Below are 20,194 nucleotides of genomic sequence, written 5' to 3'. Positions count from 1 at the left end.
ACAGAAAAGCTAGCTCAAATTGCTGAAAAAGTTTATGCTGGCTATGATAGAAATGTTGTCAGGACACACAGTGCATTGCAACTTGCTGCGCATGAGGCTGCATAGCCACAGAGCGGTCAGAGAATCACATTTTCTTTTACATCATGTGGACGGCCGGGTGCGTGGGGAAGAGATGGCACCAGGATGCACTATGGGAAGAAGGCACGCCAGCAGAGGCAGTGTGATTCTCTGGGTAGTGTTCTGCTGGGAAACCTTGGGTTCTGGTATTCATGTGGATGTTACTTTGACACACGTACCATCTACCTAAACACTGTTGCAGATCAAGTACACCTCTTCATGGCAACGGTATCCCCTAATGGCAATGTGGCTTTTTCACCAGGATAATGTGCCCTGCTACACTGCAAATATTGTTCAGGAATGGTTTGAGGAACATGCCAAAGAGTTCAAGGTGTTGACTTGGCCTACAAATTCCCCGGATCTCAATCCGATTGAACATCTGTGGGATGTGACAAACAAGTCAGATACCACAGCACACCTTCAGAGGTCTTGTGGAGTCCAGAGTGGTTTTGGTGGCTTCTAAGGCCCCAGGACTGCAATTACAACATGCAGTTTTGTACTCGGGTCTCCTTTGAACAGTGGACTAGTTCAACAAACAGACTTCATAAAAAACTTTCCTTTACTTTTACACTATCCGTTGTGACCCAGATGAGGACGGGTTCCCTTCTGAGTCTGGTTCCTCTCAAGGTTTCTTCCTCTTAACATCTCAAGGAGTTTTCCCTCACCACCATCATCCAACGGCTGGCTCAATTTGGATAAATTCACACTTTTAAAAGCTTTATACTGTGTTTATATGTTTCTGTAAAGCTGCTTTGAGACAATGACCATTGTAAAAAGCGCTATACAAATAAAATCGAAATTGAAATTGAAAAGAGGGACCTACACAATATTAGGCAGGCAGTTTTAATGTTATGGCTGATCAGTGTGTATACTAAACCATTTAGGACTGGTGATTGCCTGCGCAATCTAGTACTACTAAAAAGAAGGTATTATATCTGCAGAAATCAGTTTCTGCCAGTACAGTTCACCTGGTTTTAATCATTATGGCTACTCAGGCAGTATCATTAAATTATGACTTAATATTAATGCAGAAAGTTGGTTTCATGTTAGAGATTCACCACAAGTGCACACAAACCTGTGAAAAAATTTCATTTTACGGTTATATTGCAAATTCTATTGAATCAACCTTAGTTTCGATTCGACTGTTCCAGAAGTCTCTTCGATATTTGAAACGTCAGCTGCTATGAAGAACAAACTGCATAAGCAAAAGCCTAATTTCTATATTATTTTGTATTCTTTGTAAATCTATAACATGCCCAGGTTTTGTGCATGCAGTGTATTTCACTGCACATAAAAAATTAACATGCATTATTTGAGTTAATATTCAATCAGGGCTTCAGTGCAAATTGATTTTGACCTAAAACCTAAGCCTGAATTTCATATTTTGTTAATCATATATTTGCTAGGCAGCTTCGCTAGCTTTACAGCTGGCCATAACTGGGTAAACAAAGACGGCTTAAAGACGACTAGAAATCTTTAGTCACTGAAAATATGACTGGCATTAATTATGTACAATATTTATAATATTCATTAAGACTATAAATCTATAAGACTATAAATTCCAACGCAATATGCATAAGCGAAAATATTATTAGCTCTCGTTCTGATGTTAACATGTTCGGCTCGGGCGCTGGCTCACTGCCCGCCACTCCACTGCTCTACCACTGACACTGCTGAATGATCCAATAATGTAACATTAGATTTTAATGACTTCCTGCTAGAGGTCTGTAAAACTGCAGCCCAGTAACTGTCAAAATTGTTTAACATATTTATCATTAATGACCCGGACGGTTCAGTTGCTTGACAGAGCTGTCAGATGAAGCCGGGTGCTAGCATTGACGGAGGGATGTCAAAGAGTTTCTTCTGTAAACAGGGGATACCTGTTTGCAAATGTCTAATAGCATTATGCAAATTGCATGCAAATGAAACCAATTTGCAGCAGGCAAACAGTGTCTTGTCAAAAAGAATCCTAATTAAATCACGGTTTTTCATAAACCCAGCCGTAAAGTTGTGACAATGGCATCTTATTTGAAGGGAAATATTCTGTCTATTATCATATGATTATTATGACTCAGTGAATGCATAGAAAGCTAATGTATTGTGCCTCGTCAACTAAATATTACTGTCAGTTACCTTACAATTTAGGTATTGGCCTACTACTGTGCATCATCATTAAAATACAGATTAAGTGAGTAATATTGATTAAATTATGTTTTAGGTATTAATTACAGATATTGAAAAAGAAGTCATATGGAATATTTCTAGCTGCTTAAATAACATTACGCCACAGGGCCACTGAATTCTCTAAACTAATTGGTCATCAGGTGATGATTAATTTTCTATACCAGCACAGCTTTAGCAATAGTTCCAGCTGTTATGCAAATGCACAGGTCCATATTAATAGGCACATTGCAATATATCAACCTTTATATTGTAACAGCTCATTCACAGGGACTTTTATAATCACATAATCCACAGCTATTAATAAACATGCTTAAAAAAGTGCTGTCATTTAACAAAAAAACAAACAAATTGGATAATCATTGTAATTATGACGCTTTCTATAAGGAGATGTTTCTTTAACATTTATGGAAGGAGTCTCCAGTGTCAGTGCTTTGTAACAGTCTGTACGTTTTCCACCATGGGAGTTTTCAGGGTAGAATTCTTCTCAGTAACATGACAAACTAGTTTGTTTTTGTTTCTTAAAGAGACAGAATAAAAAGAGAGTCTGGTGATAGAATGGCCGTTTATAGCTCCTATAACGTAAATCTGCATTATTAGTTGCATTGTTGTGTTTTATTCCTTATTTGTATGTCCTTCAGACATGAATGCTTTAATAGTTGCTTGAATGTGCACATTACCTTTCCAAATGCCATGTTCGTTCTAATGCCTGCGATATTAAACAAAGCCATGGTCAATTAATAATAATAATTACAAATGATTTGGCATGTGAACTCAGAAATACAGACACCCTCACAGTTTATCCTCCATTCAGGTGCTGCTGTTGGTGGTGTGTATGGACAGAAACCCACATGCACACACTTTCAAAATTGATGAAAAAAAAACTGAAAAAAGAGCAATACAAGCTTTTATTGCAAAGATTATTTGCTCTGGAGTTCTGGCAGCCCATCATCTGTGGGCTGCCAGAACTCCAATCAGAGTGATCAGAGTGAGAAGGCGAGGTAAGACCAGGTGTAACATTTTTGTTGGTTTTGCAGCTACAGTATTACCGGCAATACTATGATGAGAGATGTATACAGTTGCAATCAAAATGATTCAACCCCCATTGAAAATCAGGTTTATTCTCAAAATTTACAGACTTTCAGCTGTCTGCAATGAACAAATCAAACAAAAGCAATTGAAATAGTTCAACACAATAAATGCTTTGAGTGGTTTCCCCAAATTCAACTAAAAGTGCAACTTAATGATTTTTCCAGTTTCAAAATTATTCAACCCCTTCATGGCAAGCATCTTTAGTACTTAGTAGAGCACCCTTTTGCTGTTATGACCTGCTGCAAACGAGATGCAGAGCTTCTGGCAGCGTTCCTGAGGAATCTTAGCCCATTCCTCATGAGCAATGGCCTCCAGTTCAGTAATTGGGTTTCTGTGCTGCAACCGCCTTCTTCAAATCCCACCGGTGATTTTCTATGGGGTTCAAATCAGGTGACTGTGATGGCCCTGTAGAATCTTCCAAGACTTCTTCTGCAACCAAGCCTTGGTGGAATTTGAGGTATGCTTGGGATCATTGTACTGTTGGAAGGTCCAATGACGTCCAAGCTTCAGCTTCCTCACAGATGGCATGAAGATTTCTCCTAGGATTTCCTGATACTTCAATGAATCCATCTTGTCTTCCACATGCTGCAGGTTTCCAGTGCCAGAGGATGCAAAGCAGCCCCAGAGCATCACCGAGCCACCACCATGCTTGACTGTGGACAGAGTGTTCTTTCTTGATTCTTCTTCCTCCAGATATACTGCTGATCCATCGTGCCGAACAGTTCCAGTTTGTTTCATCGCACCACAGAACAGAATCCCAAAACCTCTGTGGTTTATTTATATGATTTTGAGCAGACTTTCCTTGTGCTTTTGGGTCAGTAGTAGAGTTCTGGCATGGAAACCTTCTGCGTTTAGTACGCGCCTTACTGTGTTCAATGAAACCTCAGTGCCTGTTGCCACCAAGTCTTGCTGCAGGTCTTTTGCAGTCACTCGAGGGTTTTTCACAACCTGCCTTCTCACAAATCTGGTTGCAGCCGTTGATAGCTTCCTTTTTCTGCCCCATACAGGTATTTCATCAATTTTCTGCCCCTAGCCAGTTCAGGTATTTCATCCATTTTCTACCCCTAGACAGTTCAGGTATTTCATAAATTTTCTACCCCTAACCCTAACCCAGTATTTCATGTGTTTCAGTTCAAGCACACCTGGTGCAACTACTCAAGTCCTTGATTAGTTGCGTCAGGTGTACTTGAGACAACACCTGTTTTGCATATTTGTGCTGTTGTGAGGGATTCTATTCAGGCGGTTGTATAATTTTGAAACTGGAGAAATCATTATAAGTTGCACTTTCAGTTGAATTTGGAGAAACCACTTAAAGCATTCGTTGTGTTGAACTACTTCAATCACTTTTGTTTGATTTGTTCATTGCAGACAGCTGAAAGTCTGTAAATTTTGACAATAAACCTGATTTGCAATTGATTGAATAATTTTGATTGCAACTGTATGTGCAGGTGATATCAGTCACATGGCCACATATTGGATTTGTACCTAGTCAGACTTCACATATGAATGTGTCTCAAATCTGATTTGAAAAAATTTACAGAGCAATGATAAATCAAATTTGTGTCACATCTAAGTTAAAAAATAATAATAAATCAGATTTGGGCTGCTTCAGCCATGTAATGGGAATGTTGGCATTCAGACTAGCACCTGCTCTAGAAATAATATTTTAAGAAGAACAAGCCTTTATTTATCATATATACATTAGAGCACAGTGAAATTATTTTCTTCATACACCCCAGCTTGTTCGGAAGTTGGTGTCACAGTGCAGGGTCAGCAATGATACGGCACCCCTGGAGCAGACAGATGTAAAGGGCACAACAGTGGCAGCTTGGCAGTGCTGGAGCTTGAACCTTCTGATCAGTAACCCAGAGCTTTAATCGTTGATATAATTGTAAAATTGATAGACATTCTGTACATAAGACTCCATATGCTCCTGATAGCAGGTGTGTGCACAGGTGGGAATATGACAGCAACCAATATTATCCTTTTGTTTTAGTCATTTTTTAAAATACCTTTCTTTCACCATGCTACTTTTAACCCATAATTATCTGAATAGCATCTGGGCAACATACGTTTGTTTATAAAAAAATACATTCGAACCATTTTTTTGGTCGCATTAGCGCAGGTCCCATTTTGAACCAGTAAGCCTTGCGCTAAAATAGATATGTTAGATTTTATGCAGTTTCCCACTTATACCCAACAGAACAAAAGCTTTTGTTTACATTGTTAGTGATTTCATTAGCTGATTAAACCACCAGATTTGCTAAAACACAACACAAACGTGATAAACACAATATAATAGCAATATAACTTGAACCATGCTAGCTCTGGACAGTCCTGCTAATATCAGCACTAATCACTTAGGCTTAGTGAATTAAAAATGGGGTCGATCCACCAAATGAGAAATTAGCCTTCGTTACAAATAACGGGGACATAAAATACACTATGTAAAACTAGCACTGCGTTTCACTGCATACATGCGTGAAATGCACACTGTTTTATATTCACCCAAGTCCATTAGCTGTGGTAAACAGAATACATTTGTGTCAAGCAGAGAGCACACGAGGAGGCTAAAGATGAATGCGTTTAATTAAAAACTGTCATATCTGCGCTTAGAGATGGGCCAGGCAGCCATGAGAAGACAATCAATAATCTCAGCATGCTAGTGCCAGCGCAATGCTTTCCTAGTGCTAGCGTTCGCTAATATGAAGAAAAGACATGTGGAATCAGATGTAAGGTTTGGTCACTGAGGGATGACTCTAGAGCAAGCATAATACCAACCTATTATCTCGCCCCCTTTTAAATGTCTTGCTCAGCTATAATGCCAAGTGTTTTATTAAGATAATAGTGCCAGTGATGAAATAATGAGCAATTTTAAAATAATAATAAAACAGCAGAGAGGGCAATGCAGGCAGGTCATATGGTGAGTGTTAGTTACATGTCTAGACTTTATGGACCCTCAAGAAAAACAGCCCTTGTGTTTTTGCTGTCCTTTACTAATCTTATCTCTGCTGTCAGATTGCACCTCAGGTCAGGCTATCAGGCAACGCTTCCTGATGAACGCAGATAAGAACAGTTTTAAAGCTAGTAATCTGCAAAGTAGTCCACTGACTGGACGTATCAGAGAGTTGGGACTCACTGATTTGGTGGTTACAACTTTTTTGGAGCTTGTACGATTCAGTTATTAGCTAGCATCCAAATTTTCTTGCTAACTTTCAACAGTGTTCTCACAAACATATCCATTTTAAGGGTGTGTGTCTCTCATTTCCAGCTTTCCATGAGTGAGTGATTAAATTATGTCCAATTAGATACACTAAATGCCAATAGAGTATAGCATCATTCTATTTATTTGTGAACTTGTTTAACTTTTTGTGAATCTCACTACATTTATTTGTAGGTCGTAATTTATTGATTTGGAAATATGAAACAATTCTAACCCCATATGTGTGCATCTATTTTAATCACTCAGATTACAGACAATTTAATGTTTGTGTAACGGTCACAGAGAATTAAAAAATACATGAAAAAAAAATTGATGGGATCAGTATCTCAAATACAGTGTTTTGTACAAATCTACAGTATACTTAAGTTTTAAATGACTATGACTCTGGGTCAGTATATTTTTTATCATCTCTGTGATATACCAACAGCAAGCATTAAATGTATTTTGCCATGGAGACAGAACTCCGTGAAAGCTGCTATTGAAGTATGACTCACCCACAGCTAGTTTCCAAGAGACTGTCTCCAACCTGCAGAGAAGCCATTCCAAAGTCTGCTATTCTGATGTTGTTCTTCTCATCCAACAGCAGGTTCTCTGGCTTCAGGTCTCTGTGGCTGAACAAAAGAGGCGAATGTTTTACATGAGAAACCAGAACACATGGAGATGTTGGATGACTTGCAATTTCAGTTAAATGATTAGATAAAATACAGACTGTGATTAAATGTAGATTTAATTATAGATTACATTTAAGTGGTGTCATTTTGTTTCCTGTTTATTGTACTTTTCTTAATATCAGATTAGTTACCAGATTACTATGAATGTACAGGATGCCTAATCTTTATAATTGCAGGGTTTTTTTGTATTGTATTTTCTTTTTTTATTTTATTTGTTGACATCCGACCTTAATAGTGAGGATAGTCACCAGGCTGCCACAAGGCATGAAGCTTCTCATAGGGTCTGGAAAACTAACTCATATACACACCAATCTATCTTCCATCCATTTTCCATGCTGCTTATCCTACACAGGGTTGTGTGGGAGCCTGGAGAGTATCCCAGTGAACTCGAGACACAAGGTGGGAGACACCCTGGACAGGGGGCTAAACCATCTTAGGGTATAATCACACACCCATTCACAAAATATGGAAATGCAAATCAGCCTACAACGCATGTCTTTGGACTGCAGGAGGAAACCGGAGTAACCGGAGGAAACCCTGAAGCATGGCTAGAGGTAGGATTTGAACCCCCAACCCCAGAGGAAAAGGCAAACATGCTGAACACTAAGCCAGTGAGTGACAACAGTATGTTGTGTGATATTACTTCATTCAATAAAAGGTTCTCTATTCATTCACCAGGCTCATTCATTCATCATAAAAAAACCCATTTAAGGTGCATAATGTGAAGTAAAATAAACATTTAAACTTTTGTGTTTAATCAGGTTGCCTTGGTTTTATCTTAGATTTTATTTTAATTTCTGAAACAATTTAGTATGAGATACACACAAAAAAAAAACACAGAAGAAATCAGATTTCACAGCACTTTATGTATACCATATACAAGCACTGATACCACAAACATATGGCTAATACAGCAGACACAGCAAACTCTCTGTTGCACTCAGGCAGCCTTTACATGCTGATTCAAGTTGACAGATTCAATAACCGAGTTAAAGAAATATTCATGGAGATTGGGAAGTTCATATTTGAGTAGAACACAAGATTCAAACATGCAGCAATAGCTACAGAGAGCTATGTGACTCTGACAGCACAACTAGCTAATAGAAGAATAAGAAAAGTCCCTTTGCTCCAGACATGAACGCTGTGTAACTAGAGGTGAACGATGGCTTTTACTCAACTTACTTCAGAAATGAATAAATAATACTTTGACAAAGCCAATAAAATCTCATACAGAAAAATTGAATACATAACTGCGTTTTGTTTTTTTGTTTTTTTAGAGCACAGAAGTCTAGCGGCAATTCATGTCCAGGTGAGTGAAGGATCTCAGGCTGATCCCAGGGAGGGTAAGTCAATATCAGCTAACTACTTAACTTTAGCTAATGTTAGCAATACTTGCTCCTGAGATAAAAATCTCAGGTGTCCCATAACATGGCTAGCAAACAAACAGCTACAACGTAGCATGCTAAGGATGGTCTGCTACACTGCTACTTGTTGACTTGTGTACTGAAGTGTATTGGGGATTCGATTATCAGTATAAATAAAACAAATCTTCTTAATGAAGAGCAGACAAAAATAACGTGTTGCAATCTGTCCTCTATTCAGTTTTCAAAACGGCAACAATTATACAGTGTGACAGTTTGTCAAATGAAATGGAAGGATAAAGCATATTTAACAAGAAGGTCCAGGACTTGGAGCTTTCTGTGAGCAGTAAAGGCTGATTTCCCGCTTATTATTCATATTCTTGTGAGAAGAAGATTTTAATGGCTGAGACCTTGAAGAAGCAGCATGAAATCAGTTCCTTGTATCAATTTTCCTAACAGTTTAGCCACCATTAACATTATGCAATTGACCACAGTCAAAAACATTTGTGACAGAGTCCTACACATATACAGCCTTATTCCACCACATGTGATAATGGCCCAGGATACTGATAATTGCCTATTATTCCATGTTTCGGCATAGTATTTCTGATCCGAAGATAAACTTATAGATCTTCATTGGTCAGTACCAGAAATTTGAAGCCTTGTAAATAAATCTATCAATAAAACACACCATCAATAATCACCAATTGAGGAGAACCAGTGTGTCCAACAGACCAAATCTATAAACGATCATTACTCATAGTTTTCCGCTAAACTTTAATCATGACCTCAGGATGGCACTGACTCTCTGTTGCTTTGAGCTGCTTAAAAGTCTCACTGCAAAATCCATTGGTTTGACTTCATCTGCTGGGTTCCAAATTACCTGATCAAGTGATAGAAGCATGATCAGACAATGTTTTGCATTCTCTCTGAGACAGCCGAGGATTTAGCTCAGCTGGATGCTGGCCATTCCACTTTCGCTTGACTATTAGGTTCGGCCATAGAGGAACACAAAGCCTATCTCCCTGCATAGCCTGCTGTGAGGCTGGCAGGTAGGAAATGGTCTACAAGTCTCACAATTTCATCCATGAAAAACAACAAATAGTGGAGTAGGAATGATTGGAACTGACTGGAAAGCAACACAGACCAATGGATCAGAAGACATTACAGAAGACAGAACTGCTGTCAGGAAGGTGGAAGAGTTCAACCAGATCGGCAATGTATTGCTTTTCTCAGAATGATCCAGAGTTCCTCTGTTCATACATGTACCTAATCAGCTCTTAGGAAAGTCACTGAGGTTCTCGCTCAATAGCAGCATGTGTTAAACAGACTCATCTGATTAGTTAGAGGAGAAGAAGCAATCAATAAGAAGTTGTTTGGGAAAATCAGAATGGAAAAATCGATCTTTTAGACTGAGGCACACTAGAGTGGTATCTTCTATAATCAAATTTCTAGGAAACATACTATAAGGGGTTGAGGGTTTACTTTAAAGGTTGCCTTAGTGTTTGGTTTTTTTTTGGTGTGATTTCCCATTGGTGACACTTCCACCTTTATGGGTTTCTAGGGCGTCCACTTGACCTGCCCTTCCCCTCACATTAAAATGCTCTTCCCCTAGTTCTCTATCGCTACCCTTTGAGGAAAGAACTGAGGAAGATGGATGGTCATTATCCCCCCTGACCAACACTAACACTCAGAACCAATAAAGATATCCTTGAGGAGGGGACATGCTTCCTGTCAGTAAGGCTGCTGTTACACCCTGGGGCCCCTGTCATAAACTCTGTCTGCCAAAAAGAGCAATTTCAAGCCGGCAATCAAATGGATCAAAAGGACTGAATGAAAGAAGTGGGTTTTTTTTTTATACGTTTAATGCACTTTGGATGGAATCCTTTATATATATATATATATATATATATATATATATATATATATATATATATATATATATATAAACAGATGAATGTGTTTCTTTTTTTGCTGAGTATATATATATATATATATATATATATATATATATATATATATATATATATACATATATATATATATATATGTATATATACATACTCAGCTAAAAAGGAAACACGTTCAACTGTTTTTATTTCTAGCAGAGTTCTTAACATGAATGTAAATGTAAATATTCATATTAACATAAAAACATTCAACTGAGACATAAACTGAACAGGTTTCACACACTTTGACGAACAGAAATGGAATAATGAGGCCCTGAACAAAGAGGGGGTCGATATCAAAAGTAACAGTCAGTATCTGGTGTCCTCCAGCTGCTTTAAGTACTACAGTGCATCTCATCCTCATGTACTGAACCAGATTTGTCAGTTCTTGCTGTGAGATGTTACTCCACTCTTCCACCAATGCATTTGCAAGTTCTCCATCACGTCTGAGGAGACACATGGTTACATGTAATTTCCACTGCAAGGACGATCATCTGTCCTTCCTGTCTCCCTGATGCACTGTCTTAGGCGTCTTACATTACAGACATTGCAGTTTATTGCTCTGGTCACATCTGCAGTCCTCATGCCTCCCTGCAGCAGGTCTAGGGCATGTTCACGCAGGTGAGCAGGAACCCTAGGCATCTTTCTTCTGGTGTTTTTCAGAGTCAGTAGAAAGGTCTCGTTAGTGTCCTGAGTTATTGTAACTGTGACCTTAATTGCCTACCGCCTGTAAACTGTTAGTGTCTTAAGGACTGTTTGCATGCAACAAGTACTGCATGTGCAATAATAATAATTTTCATTGAACAAGCACAGAAAACATTTAAACCCTTACCAATAAACATCTGTAGCTAAACAAAGTCATGATTGTTATAGTACATTTTGATAGATGATATGGCTACTACTAAATAAGTAGCTGTGGATAATGCAATGCAAATCTAGACCATGCAAATCCCAGCCATGTCTACCTGTATTGCAGTTAACTAGTAGGTGATCATCGATCCTGGAATTTTTATTACTGACATATTTCTAGGTCATTTTGGTAGTTGCTTAGGAAAATATTTGAAACATTAAAATAATTTTTAAAGTTATATATTTTTTTTCCTTATGATATGAAATGTATATTTGTGTCTATTTTATATGTTTAGGGGTACATACTTACTTGGCTTGCATATTATTTCATTTATTTGACAATTCTCAATGGACTACATGCGTGTGTTTTCAGGTTTAACTGTACTTATGCACTTGAAATGGCAAAGCTATGCAGTACATATAACACTGATTCAATGAACATAAGATGTGTGATGTTGAAAGCCTACAGCTTTCATATATGGATGTAGTGGTGTGGGCAAACTCCTGGAATGTCTCTGTGGCTCAATTCTGGACAGTCGAAAAAGATGAAAATCAGGTTTTTGACAAAAATTTAGTTTTGTTTTTCTTCCAATAGCATACTCTGTTAACATACATACTGACATGTAAGAAAGCATAAAAATATTTACCCAAAACGTGGGTACATTCACCCATGAAATAGTTTTTATTTAGGATATTTTCTAACCTTAAGTGTGTTTTTTCCTCATACATCCAATGTCAGGATTTGATTAAAGAGATAGTTCACCCAAAAATGAAAATTCACTCAGTTACTCACCCTCATGTCGTTCTAAACCCATACGACATTTGTTCATCTTCGGAACACAAATTTTAATGAAACCCGGGAGATTTCTGTCCCTCGGTTTACAGTCCAAGTAACCAAAACTTTTAAGCTTTAAAAAGTGCATAAAGTCATCATAACTAATCTACGTGACTCCATGGTTTAATCTCAGTTTTATGACATGATACGAATGCTTTGCATGTGCAAAAATATAAATAAAGTCTTTATTCACAAAATATCTTCACTTCCACATACATCTCCAACACGATGCAAGTCCTCCTCTATATAGAAATCTGCAGATATCTTTATTACAAAGATTATTCTACTGTATGCGACTCGTGGACATTTTTTTTATCCCCTCTTGCTTCTACGCAACACGCATGCGTCGTGGTTCTCTCGTGAATGTGCGTAAAAGATCGATTCATTTTTGGGTGAACTATCCCTTTCAGTGTGATAGCTAATGAACACAAGCCTCGGCAGTTCAGTTTGTAATCAGATGCCTGGTGTCAAACTTTCTGTGATGCTCCTGCGTTGTCACATCATCATCAAAACTGAGAGGTGTGCTTACACACTCTGTACAAATGACAGTGGACAAAATGGTTAAAGGACATGATAATAAAATCAAAAAACAAAAATGAACAATAAAAACGAAATTTAGTCGAGAGTAGAAGAGACTGAATTAACCAGTGATTATTTCCCCACTGATGTAACATGAACAAAGTTCAGTCAAGTGAAGAGACTATTATGAGCCTGGCGTTTAAATGCCATGAGTGTTTTTTTTTTACCTCAAGTGATGACAGATACTAATGCTGATAAACAAAGTGATATTTAATTTCCTGTTCCTGTAAAACTTACTTTTAAAGAAATACTAATGTAAATGCAATTCCCTTCTTTTTCACTTTTGTGGGTAACAGGGTTTAAAAATGCAACATTAGTTCTAGTTGAGATATTTTGATCATGCTGAAGGGTCCTTGCTTCCCTAGAAGTTTGTAACTTTATGAATCCAGTTTTGTTACAGTTCCTAACTGGTGATTGACAAAAAGTCACAGCATTTCCCCTGGCAGAGTCAGCTAGATTAGGACTGTAAGTTTTCTCTGTCTCTCTCTCTCTCACTCTCACGCTCTCTCTCTCACTCTCACTGTCTCTCCTCACATGGAGCCAAGAATATAAAGGAACTAATGTTGACTAAGCTGCCTTGTCCATACTGCTGGTGCTCAAACTGGGTATAAAAAAAAGTCATAATTTAGCACTTGGCTGCAACAATACTGGACAGCTAACAACACAGCACATTAGCAAGAGCTTTCAGGCTTGGGAGGGAAGAAAAGAATTTGGGAGAGCCGAGCCCAGAGAGACAAAGCATCCCCGCAGTGCTATTTATTCAATCATTTCTATCACCTATCCAGAGAGGCCTCCAACCCATCCATCAGAAAAAAAAGAGGAGCTTGTAGACTGAAGTCTTCATTAGGCTCGGGCGAATGGAAAACAGATGCAAATATTGTGCTAATGGCTATGCTTTCAATGCATTAGCATAGTAATGCATGAAAAGGGTACAGTCACAAATACGAACTCAGTACGTAGGGCATTCTATTAAAAACATTACCGGCATTAAAAATAGCTTTTAAAGTTTTTCTAATGATTAAAACTCAAATCAAATAGAACAATTTTACATATAGCGTTTAACTAAACTTTATGTTTAGCTAAACATTATTTAGTTTAACTACTAACTTTGAAAGTTTGAAATTTTAAATAAGGCCCTCACTGTAGGTTTATGAATGTGCTACTGAATGTGAAGGCTAAAGCTGCGAATTGTGCAATGACATCTTAATAGATAACGTGATAAAACATTTGTAGTTCTGTGTTGGAGGGCTCAATTTCTCTCTGATTATTTCCTCCTGTTGTACAGCTAATTGAAGCCCTCTGGGCTCTAAGCTCTGCAGAGCGAGAGCAGATGGAGTGAATTTCCACGCACTTTTCCCTCTTTATCTCTGAGCTGAGGATAGAAGATGAGCTTGAGGACACAGTCGGTGATGAAAACTACTTTCATGTGTCATACCGAAGGGGGCCGATCTGTCTCCGACCTGCCAGTGAGGCAACATCATGATGCCTCACCGGGGTGATAATTGGTATTTGCAACAATGCTTCATAATGACTAAGTAATGCTCCACTTCAGGTGGCCGTCGTCGTACATAAATGATGTTGCCATAAGTAATAAACGTGTCAACACCAGCCATATGATGCATGGAATCAGGGAAAGGAAATATTAATACGAAGGTAAACATTAATATGAGCTTTTCTCAGGATTGTGAAATTAGACATTAAACTCTTTCTGTTATAGTGATATGATGAAAACAAATAATTAAATAAATATGTAATATTCTCAAAAATAGATTTATTTGTGCTCGATTTATAGTGTAGACCTTTATTTTAAATGAGGGTTTTACACTTTAAAATTTTATTTCAGTAAGGCAAGGAAGAGTGGAATATCAACATAGTTTTTACTTAATTATTTATTGAATAACTTATTCAATTCTTTTGTAACTTTGATTTCCACAACTGTATCTTGCTTTAGTACATTGCAAAAAAAAGTCATATTAGCAAGTGAAAATATCTTGAATATATTCAAATTATCTAGGTATTTCTTATTATAAGATTACAATCAAACAAATATAAGATTATTAATCCTATTTCTGGACATTATTCCTCATTTCAAGCTTGTAGTTTTTTTTAATGGCAGATAATTTTGCTTCTTTCTACAAAGAAATGCTTAAAATGAGCGACATTATCTGACTATTTGACTATTTGAAGCTTGAAATGAATACAAATAGCTTGAAATAGGTTTAATAAGCTTACATTTGGTTTATTGTGATTTTATAATAAATACTAGATAAATGTGACTATATTCAAGGTATTTCCACTTGTTAAGATGTAATTTTTTTCAGTGTACTTGACAGAATATCTGATCAATATCTGTCTTATCAGTTTCAATTACTCCTGATTATGTAAGGTGGCTCAAAATACTCATTTACTGTCAACACATCAACAATATATCATTGGAAATGATAAAATATGCATGTAACCGAACAAGAATGAATAAAAAGTGCACTATTGTATTGTATTGGGTTTTTGTACTTCGGAAAGGTTCATCGGTCATCGGATTGAGTCTAGAGGTGTGCCTTGGGACCTGCAGAACGCAACAAAAATGGCGTGGGAACTGAAGGTTTTTACTTACAGTGCCCTCCACTAATATTGGCACTATTTGCAAATATGAGCAAAGAAGGCTGTGAAAAATTGCCTTTATTGTTGAACCTTTTTAAATTTTGTTCAAAAATTCACAAAAATACTCTGCTCTCATGGATATCAAACAACTTCAATAAAGACAAATTTTCACAGCCTTCTTTGCTCATATTTACCAAGGGTGCCAATATTAGTGGAGGGCACTCTACCTGTGAGCATTGGTGATTGATCGTAAACAATACAATATTTATTTCCATGAATGTACAGATTTCAATCATTCATCCTTAGTAAAGGCCTGGTCAGGGTCATGGTGGTCTAAATTAGGCAAATACTTTAGTTTGCTTATATTTTGTGAAAGACAACCAACTAAATTTGATAGAAAACACTGCGGCAGGTACAAAAATACATTAAAATAAAAAAACAAACAAAAACAACAACAAAAAAAAAAAAAACAGTCCAGCACTAATATTACTAGCTGAGATTGAGGAACTGTGAGATGTAGAATGCACCATTCGGGTTTATGCCACACCCAGTTTGGGTTTAGATCCAAATACAGATACAGATACACATAGAGAGGTTTGGAACACTAAATAGATACAGATATAGATATAGTGGCATTGTGTTACACTCCTTTTATTTAGAAAAAAAAAATCATCTTTTAAAAAAATCATCAGTTTAAAAAACGCAGTAAGGGGGTTGTGTAAGGGATTTAAATGCACTTACCATATGGAGTGACTGTGACAGAAGTCCAGTGCTGAGATGATCTGTCTGAAAAACTTCCTGGCCTCTTTGGGTGTTAATCTGCCCTTCTTTACCAGGTAGTCGAAAAGCTCTCCACCGGACACGTGCTCTAGAACCAAATATCTGGCAGGAACAGAGGAAAGCATGTTCTGTAAGGACCGACAATTTCCGTTTTGAGGTGATCAGTTTTCTAATTTTGTTCTGTGGGTTTGGTTTCAATGTTGCGTTTTCTTATGCTGAGTTTTTCGGCTTGTTTAATGTTTTGTACTTACGGGCTATCATATCTCAAAGCCTTCTTTCTTCAGGCCAACTTAATCAAGTCTAAAATGTTATGCTTCAAGGCAGACAGTGTTAATTGGCACAGAACTGGTAACTTTAGTAATGCTTAAATGTGAACGCGTGCGTGTGTGTTTTTTTATATATATTTTTGTGTCAATGGCAAACAGACTTTTTCCTCACATGCATATTCAAACAGAAGTGTGTGCAGCAGCATACACGTGGTCGCACAGCCACACAATGACGCGCACAGAAACAGACACACAGATCCTCTGATTTATTAGTCGATTAAAGGATTTTCTCATGCGATAACCTGTCAGGGCAATTTAAATTAGGGATGAATTCATACTTGATTTGTGAGCGTACAAACATTCTTAGGCAAACATTTTACGGCCGCTCGGGCCATCCGTCTGTGTCATCAGAATATTAAGAAAACAAATTTCTTGGCAGTTTCCACAGTGACGCTTTTATCAATTATTGAAAACTGCATTAGGCCTAGCCAGTGGAGCGCAAACCCAAGAGAAAGACAGAGCGCGCCCTCCACTACGACATGCATCATGAATTCTTACACACACACACACACACAAATAAATACCCAAGAGATGCGTGTACTTACAAATATTTCTTATTTTCATACACATCATGCAACTTCAATACGTGAGGATGTTCTATGAGCTTCAGGATCGCTATTTCCCTCTCAACCTGCAGAAAAAACAGAGAGAGAAAAAATTTAATGAACCAGTACAGACAGGAGTGCATAAATATGTAAATATTTACATCCTGTGTCTATTATAACAAAATAACAGAAGTACGCAGAGAGGACCCATAATAAAGCACTAATGACTGTAATACCGTCCGGATTCCACTGTGTTTTGTAAAAAGCAAAGGCAGAGATGCAGTTCACTGATATTATCCTGTCCAGTCATGTCTAATTAGTGCTCCAGCACTTTCATTAAGAGGGTGAACATTAATCAGTGCTTGGCAAGGGATAAATAACAAAGAGCACAACAGCAGTGTGAAACACTGGGAGTGAATTCTACATCCAGAGTTGGTGCCATGACACACACACCATCATACACTCATTGGGTGTCTGAATAGAGCATGTCAGGGTTTACAGAAACAATGTTTCAGAGCTGGTCTGAATCATTTTCACATTTCCATTCAAACCTAGAGGCACGTAGCCTGTCCACCTACCGGCATGGTAAGAGGAAAAATGGAGAACTTGCGAGAAACTCACACAGACACAGGAAGAGAATGCAAAACTCTAACACAAGCAGTAACCCAGGCTCAGGATTGATATGTTACTATTATCTCTTTATCTATATAGATTATTTTCCTTGGAATTTTAGTGACCACTTCCCAAATCCAATGTATCCTTGATATGATTATGATTATTGAAATGTTAATAATTAAAAAGTAATAAGAGGGATCATAAATATTGCATTTTATTTTGTTTTTTTTGCATTTTGTTGTACTGCCCTGAAGAAGCTATTTCACATAACAGATGTTTACATCTAGTCCACAAGACGCAACAATAACTGAATGTACACAAATGAACCAGTTCAAAAGTTTACATACACTTGATTCTTAATCCCGTGTGTGTTACCTGGACGATCAACGACTGTGTTTATGTTTTGTGAGTGTTGTTCATGAGTCCCTTGTTTGTCCTGAGCAGTTAAACTGTCCACTGTTCTTCAGAAAAATCCTCCAGGTCCTGCACATTATTTGGTTTTCCAGCATCACATAAAAATTTACACCAACCATCCTGTTACCATCGTGTTGCCTTCTTGAGCATGAGTGAGTGTTTGCACATTTTGTAATAGTTGTGTACAAGTCCCTTGATTGTCCTCAGTGTGAAAAGATGGATCTCAACATCATATAGTCACTGTTGGAAACGGGATAAATATGCAGAAGATGCTGGAAAAGCAGAGAATGTTCAGGACCTGGAGGATTTTTGAAGAACAGTGGGCAGTTTAACTGCTCAGGACAAACAAGAGACTCATGAACAACTCTCACAAAACATAAAAACAGACGTGATGCACTAGTCCACTACGTATGGAGTCTTTTGGGACATCCCGTAGTTTCTTAAATGTATTTTAAATTTACTACACATTTTTGGAAACCTGTGAAGTTGCAGAGTGCTAGCATCATACTGGAGCTACACTGTAATATAAGATCGTGTCCACCGTCAAATAAATGTAACATTATGGAAAACATCAATTACAAACTTTTGAGGCTTTATTATAACCTACCAAAAAACAATCTAAAAGCAGCAATATATTTGTGAAAAATCCCACAAGCCCATCAGCAAAGTCTAATACTCACCACTGGATCTAATACACGTCCGTTTCATCTGTATGTATCACAACAAGCTCAAACTGATCTTGTAAAATCCATATCCCACTGTTCTGATTACCAGATATATTTGCGATTAATTATCAGTGGGAATATGCAGCTAATCTGGATAATCCAGTGATAAGAAAAAAATGACCATATGGGATCTGCTGCTGTATCATTCTTATTACTGAGAACCTGCTTCAGTCATACAGCAGAAGCAACATTAAAGCATGCGCCCAGCGTTGATCAGCGGTTATTGAACTTTACTGTTGAAAATCTTTACTGTTTGTAAAAATCACATGGATGTTGAAAGAACTCCCAAAGCTAAGTGAAGAATGAAAGCTCACCATCATTTATACAGTTCATAATCTGCACATTGATCCAAAAGTCTCCATACATACGTGAAATTAAAACTTTTTAGTGTCTTCACAAATTTTTCATACTTCTAAGTTGTAGTCAATTACTGCTTTTATCACAGGAGAAACAACCCCATAGCTCTGTCTATGACACTGCTCAACATGCTCAACACCCAACTAAACAGTACTTCCATATTTGGATAAAATTTATTCAAGCATACCAACTGTATACCTGTACCAACGTAACAGATCTGGCTGGTTCTTCAAATCTGGCCCTCAGGGTCCACTGTCCTGCAGAGTTTACCTCCAATCTCAAACCCACAATTTTTACAGCAGAATGCTACTACTTATTTCTGTGAAAATTTCAGGTTCATATCTGGTCCCCCAACCTGAAAAGTGAGTGATTTATATATATATATATATATATATATATATATATATATATATATATATATATATTGTCGCGACGGGCAGAGAGCCGGCGCACACAAGAAGGAAATCGCTCCTTCTCCAACTGCTGCACCGGCACGACGTGGGCAGCTTCGTGCCGAACATTCCGCCAGCCGGAAGGACCGCCGCGGCGGGGCGGGACTGACGCGACGCCGGCCAGCGATTGGCGGACCCAACGGAGAAATTCCACCACTCAGGCGACGGCGGAGGAGGATAAAAGGGCGCGCTTCCGGCCGTACGAGAGAAGAGAAGACCGTAGCGACAAGACAGACTCCGTGCGTGTTTTCCAGCGACATAGCGACTCGCAATCACCGAGCACGACGGTAACCTCACGCCCCACGCTAATCTCTCTCTCTCTCTCTCTCTCTCTCCCCACAAAAGGTGCAAGCGCGGACGAGATCGCCGGGTGGTGAGAGTCCCACCTACGGAGGACGCCGGCCCGGGAAAACCCTCGCCCCCGTCTCGGGAATCCCACCTCCGCCACGAGTAGGCTACACCGGCAGTCACGCCTCCACAAGCCCCGCACTCATCCCCTCACAACCCACTCACTTCACCCTTGCA

At 38.2% G+C, this 20,194-nt stretch overlaps 1 protein-coding gene across 5 annotated transcripts in view; it reads right to left on the bottom strand.

The window, feature by feature from the left end:
• brsk2b (BR serine/threonine kinase 2b) overlaps positions 1-20,194 on the bottom strand; it is a 184,598-nt gene that overhangs the window by 39,858 nt on the left and 124,546 nt on the right. For all 5 annotated transcript variants that reach the window (XM_053617324.1, XM_053617325.1, XM_053617326.1 and 2 more), the window contains 3 exons: positions 17,107-17,192; positions 16,197-16,337; positions 7,108-7,224 (listed from right to left, as the gene is read on the bottom strand). In XM_053617324.1, coding sequence (XP_053473299.1) covers positions 7,108-7,224; positions 16,197-16,337; positions 17,107-17,192 — 344 coding nt within the window. The remainder of the gene's footprint in view (positions 1-7,107; positions 7,225-16,196; positions 16,338-17,106; positions 17,193-20,194) is intronic.

Source organism: Ictalurus furcatus, chromosome 27 (genome assembly GCF_023375685.1).
Source record: "Ictalurus furcatus strain D&B chromosome 27, Billie_1.0, whole genome shotgun sequence".
Lineage (NCBI taxonomy): Eukaryota > Metazoa > Chordata > Actinopteri > Siluriformes > Ictaluridae > Ictalurus > Ictalurus furcatus.
This window is presented reverse-complemented; position numbering and strand designations above follow the sequence as displayed.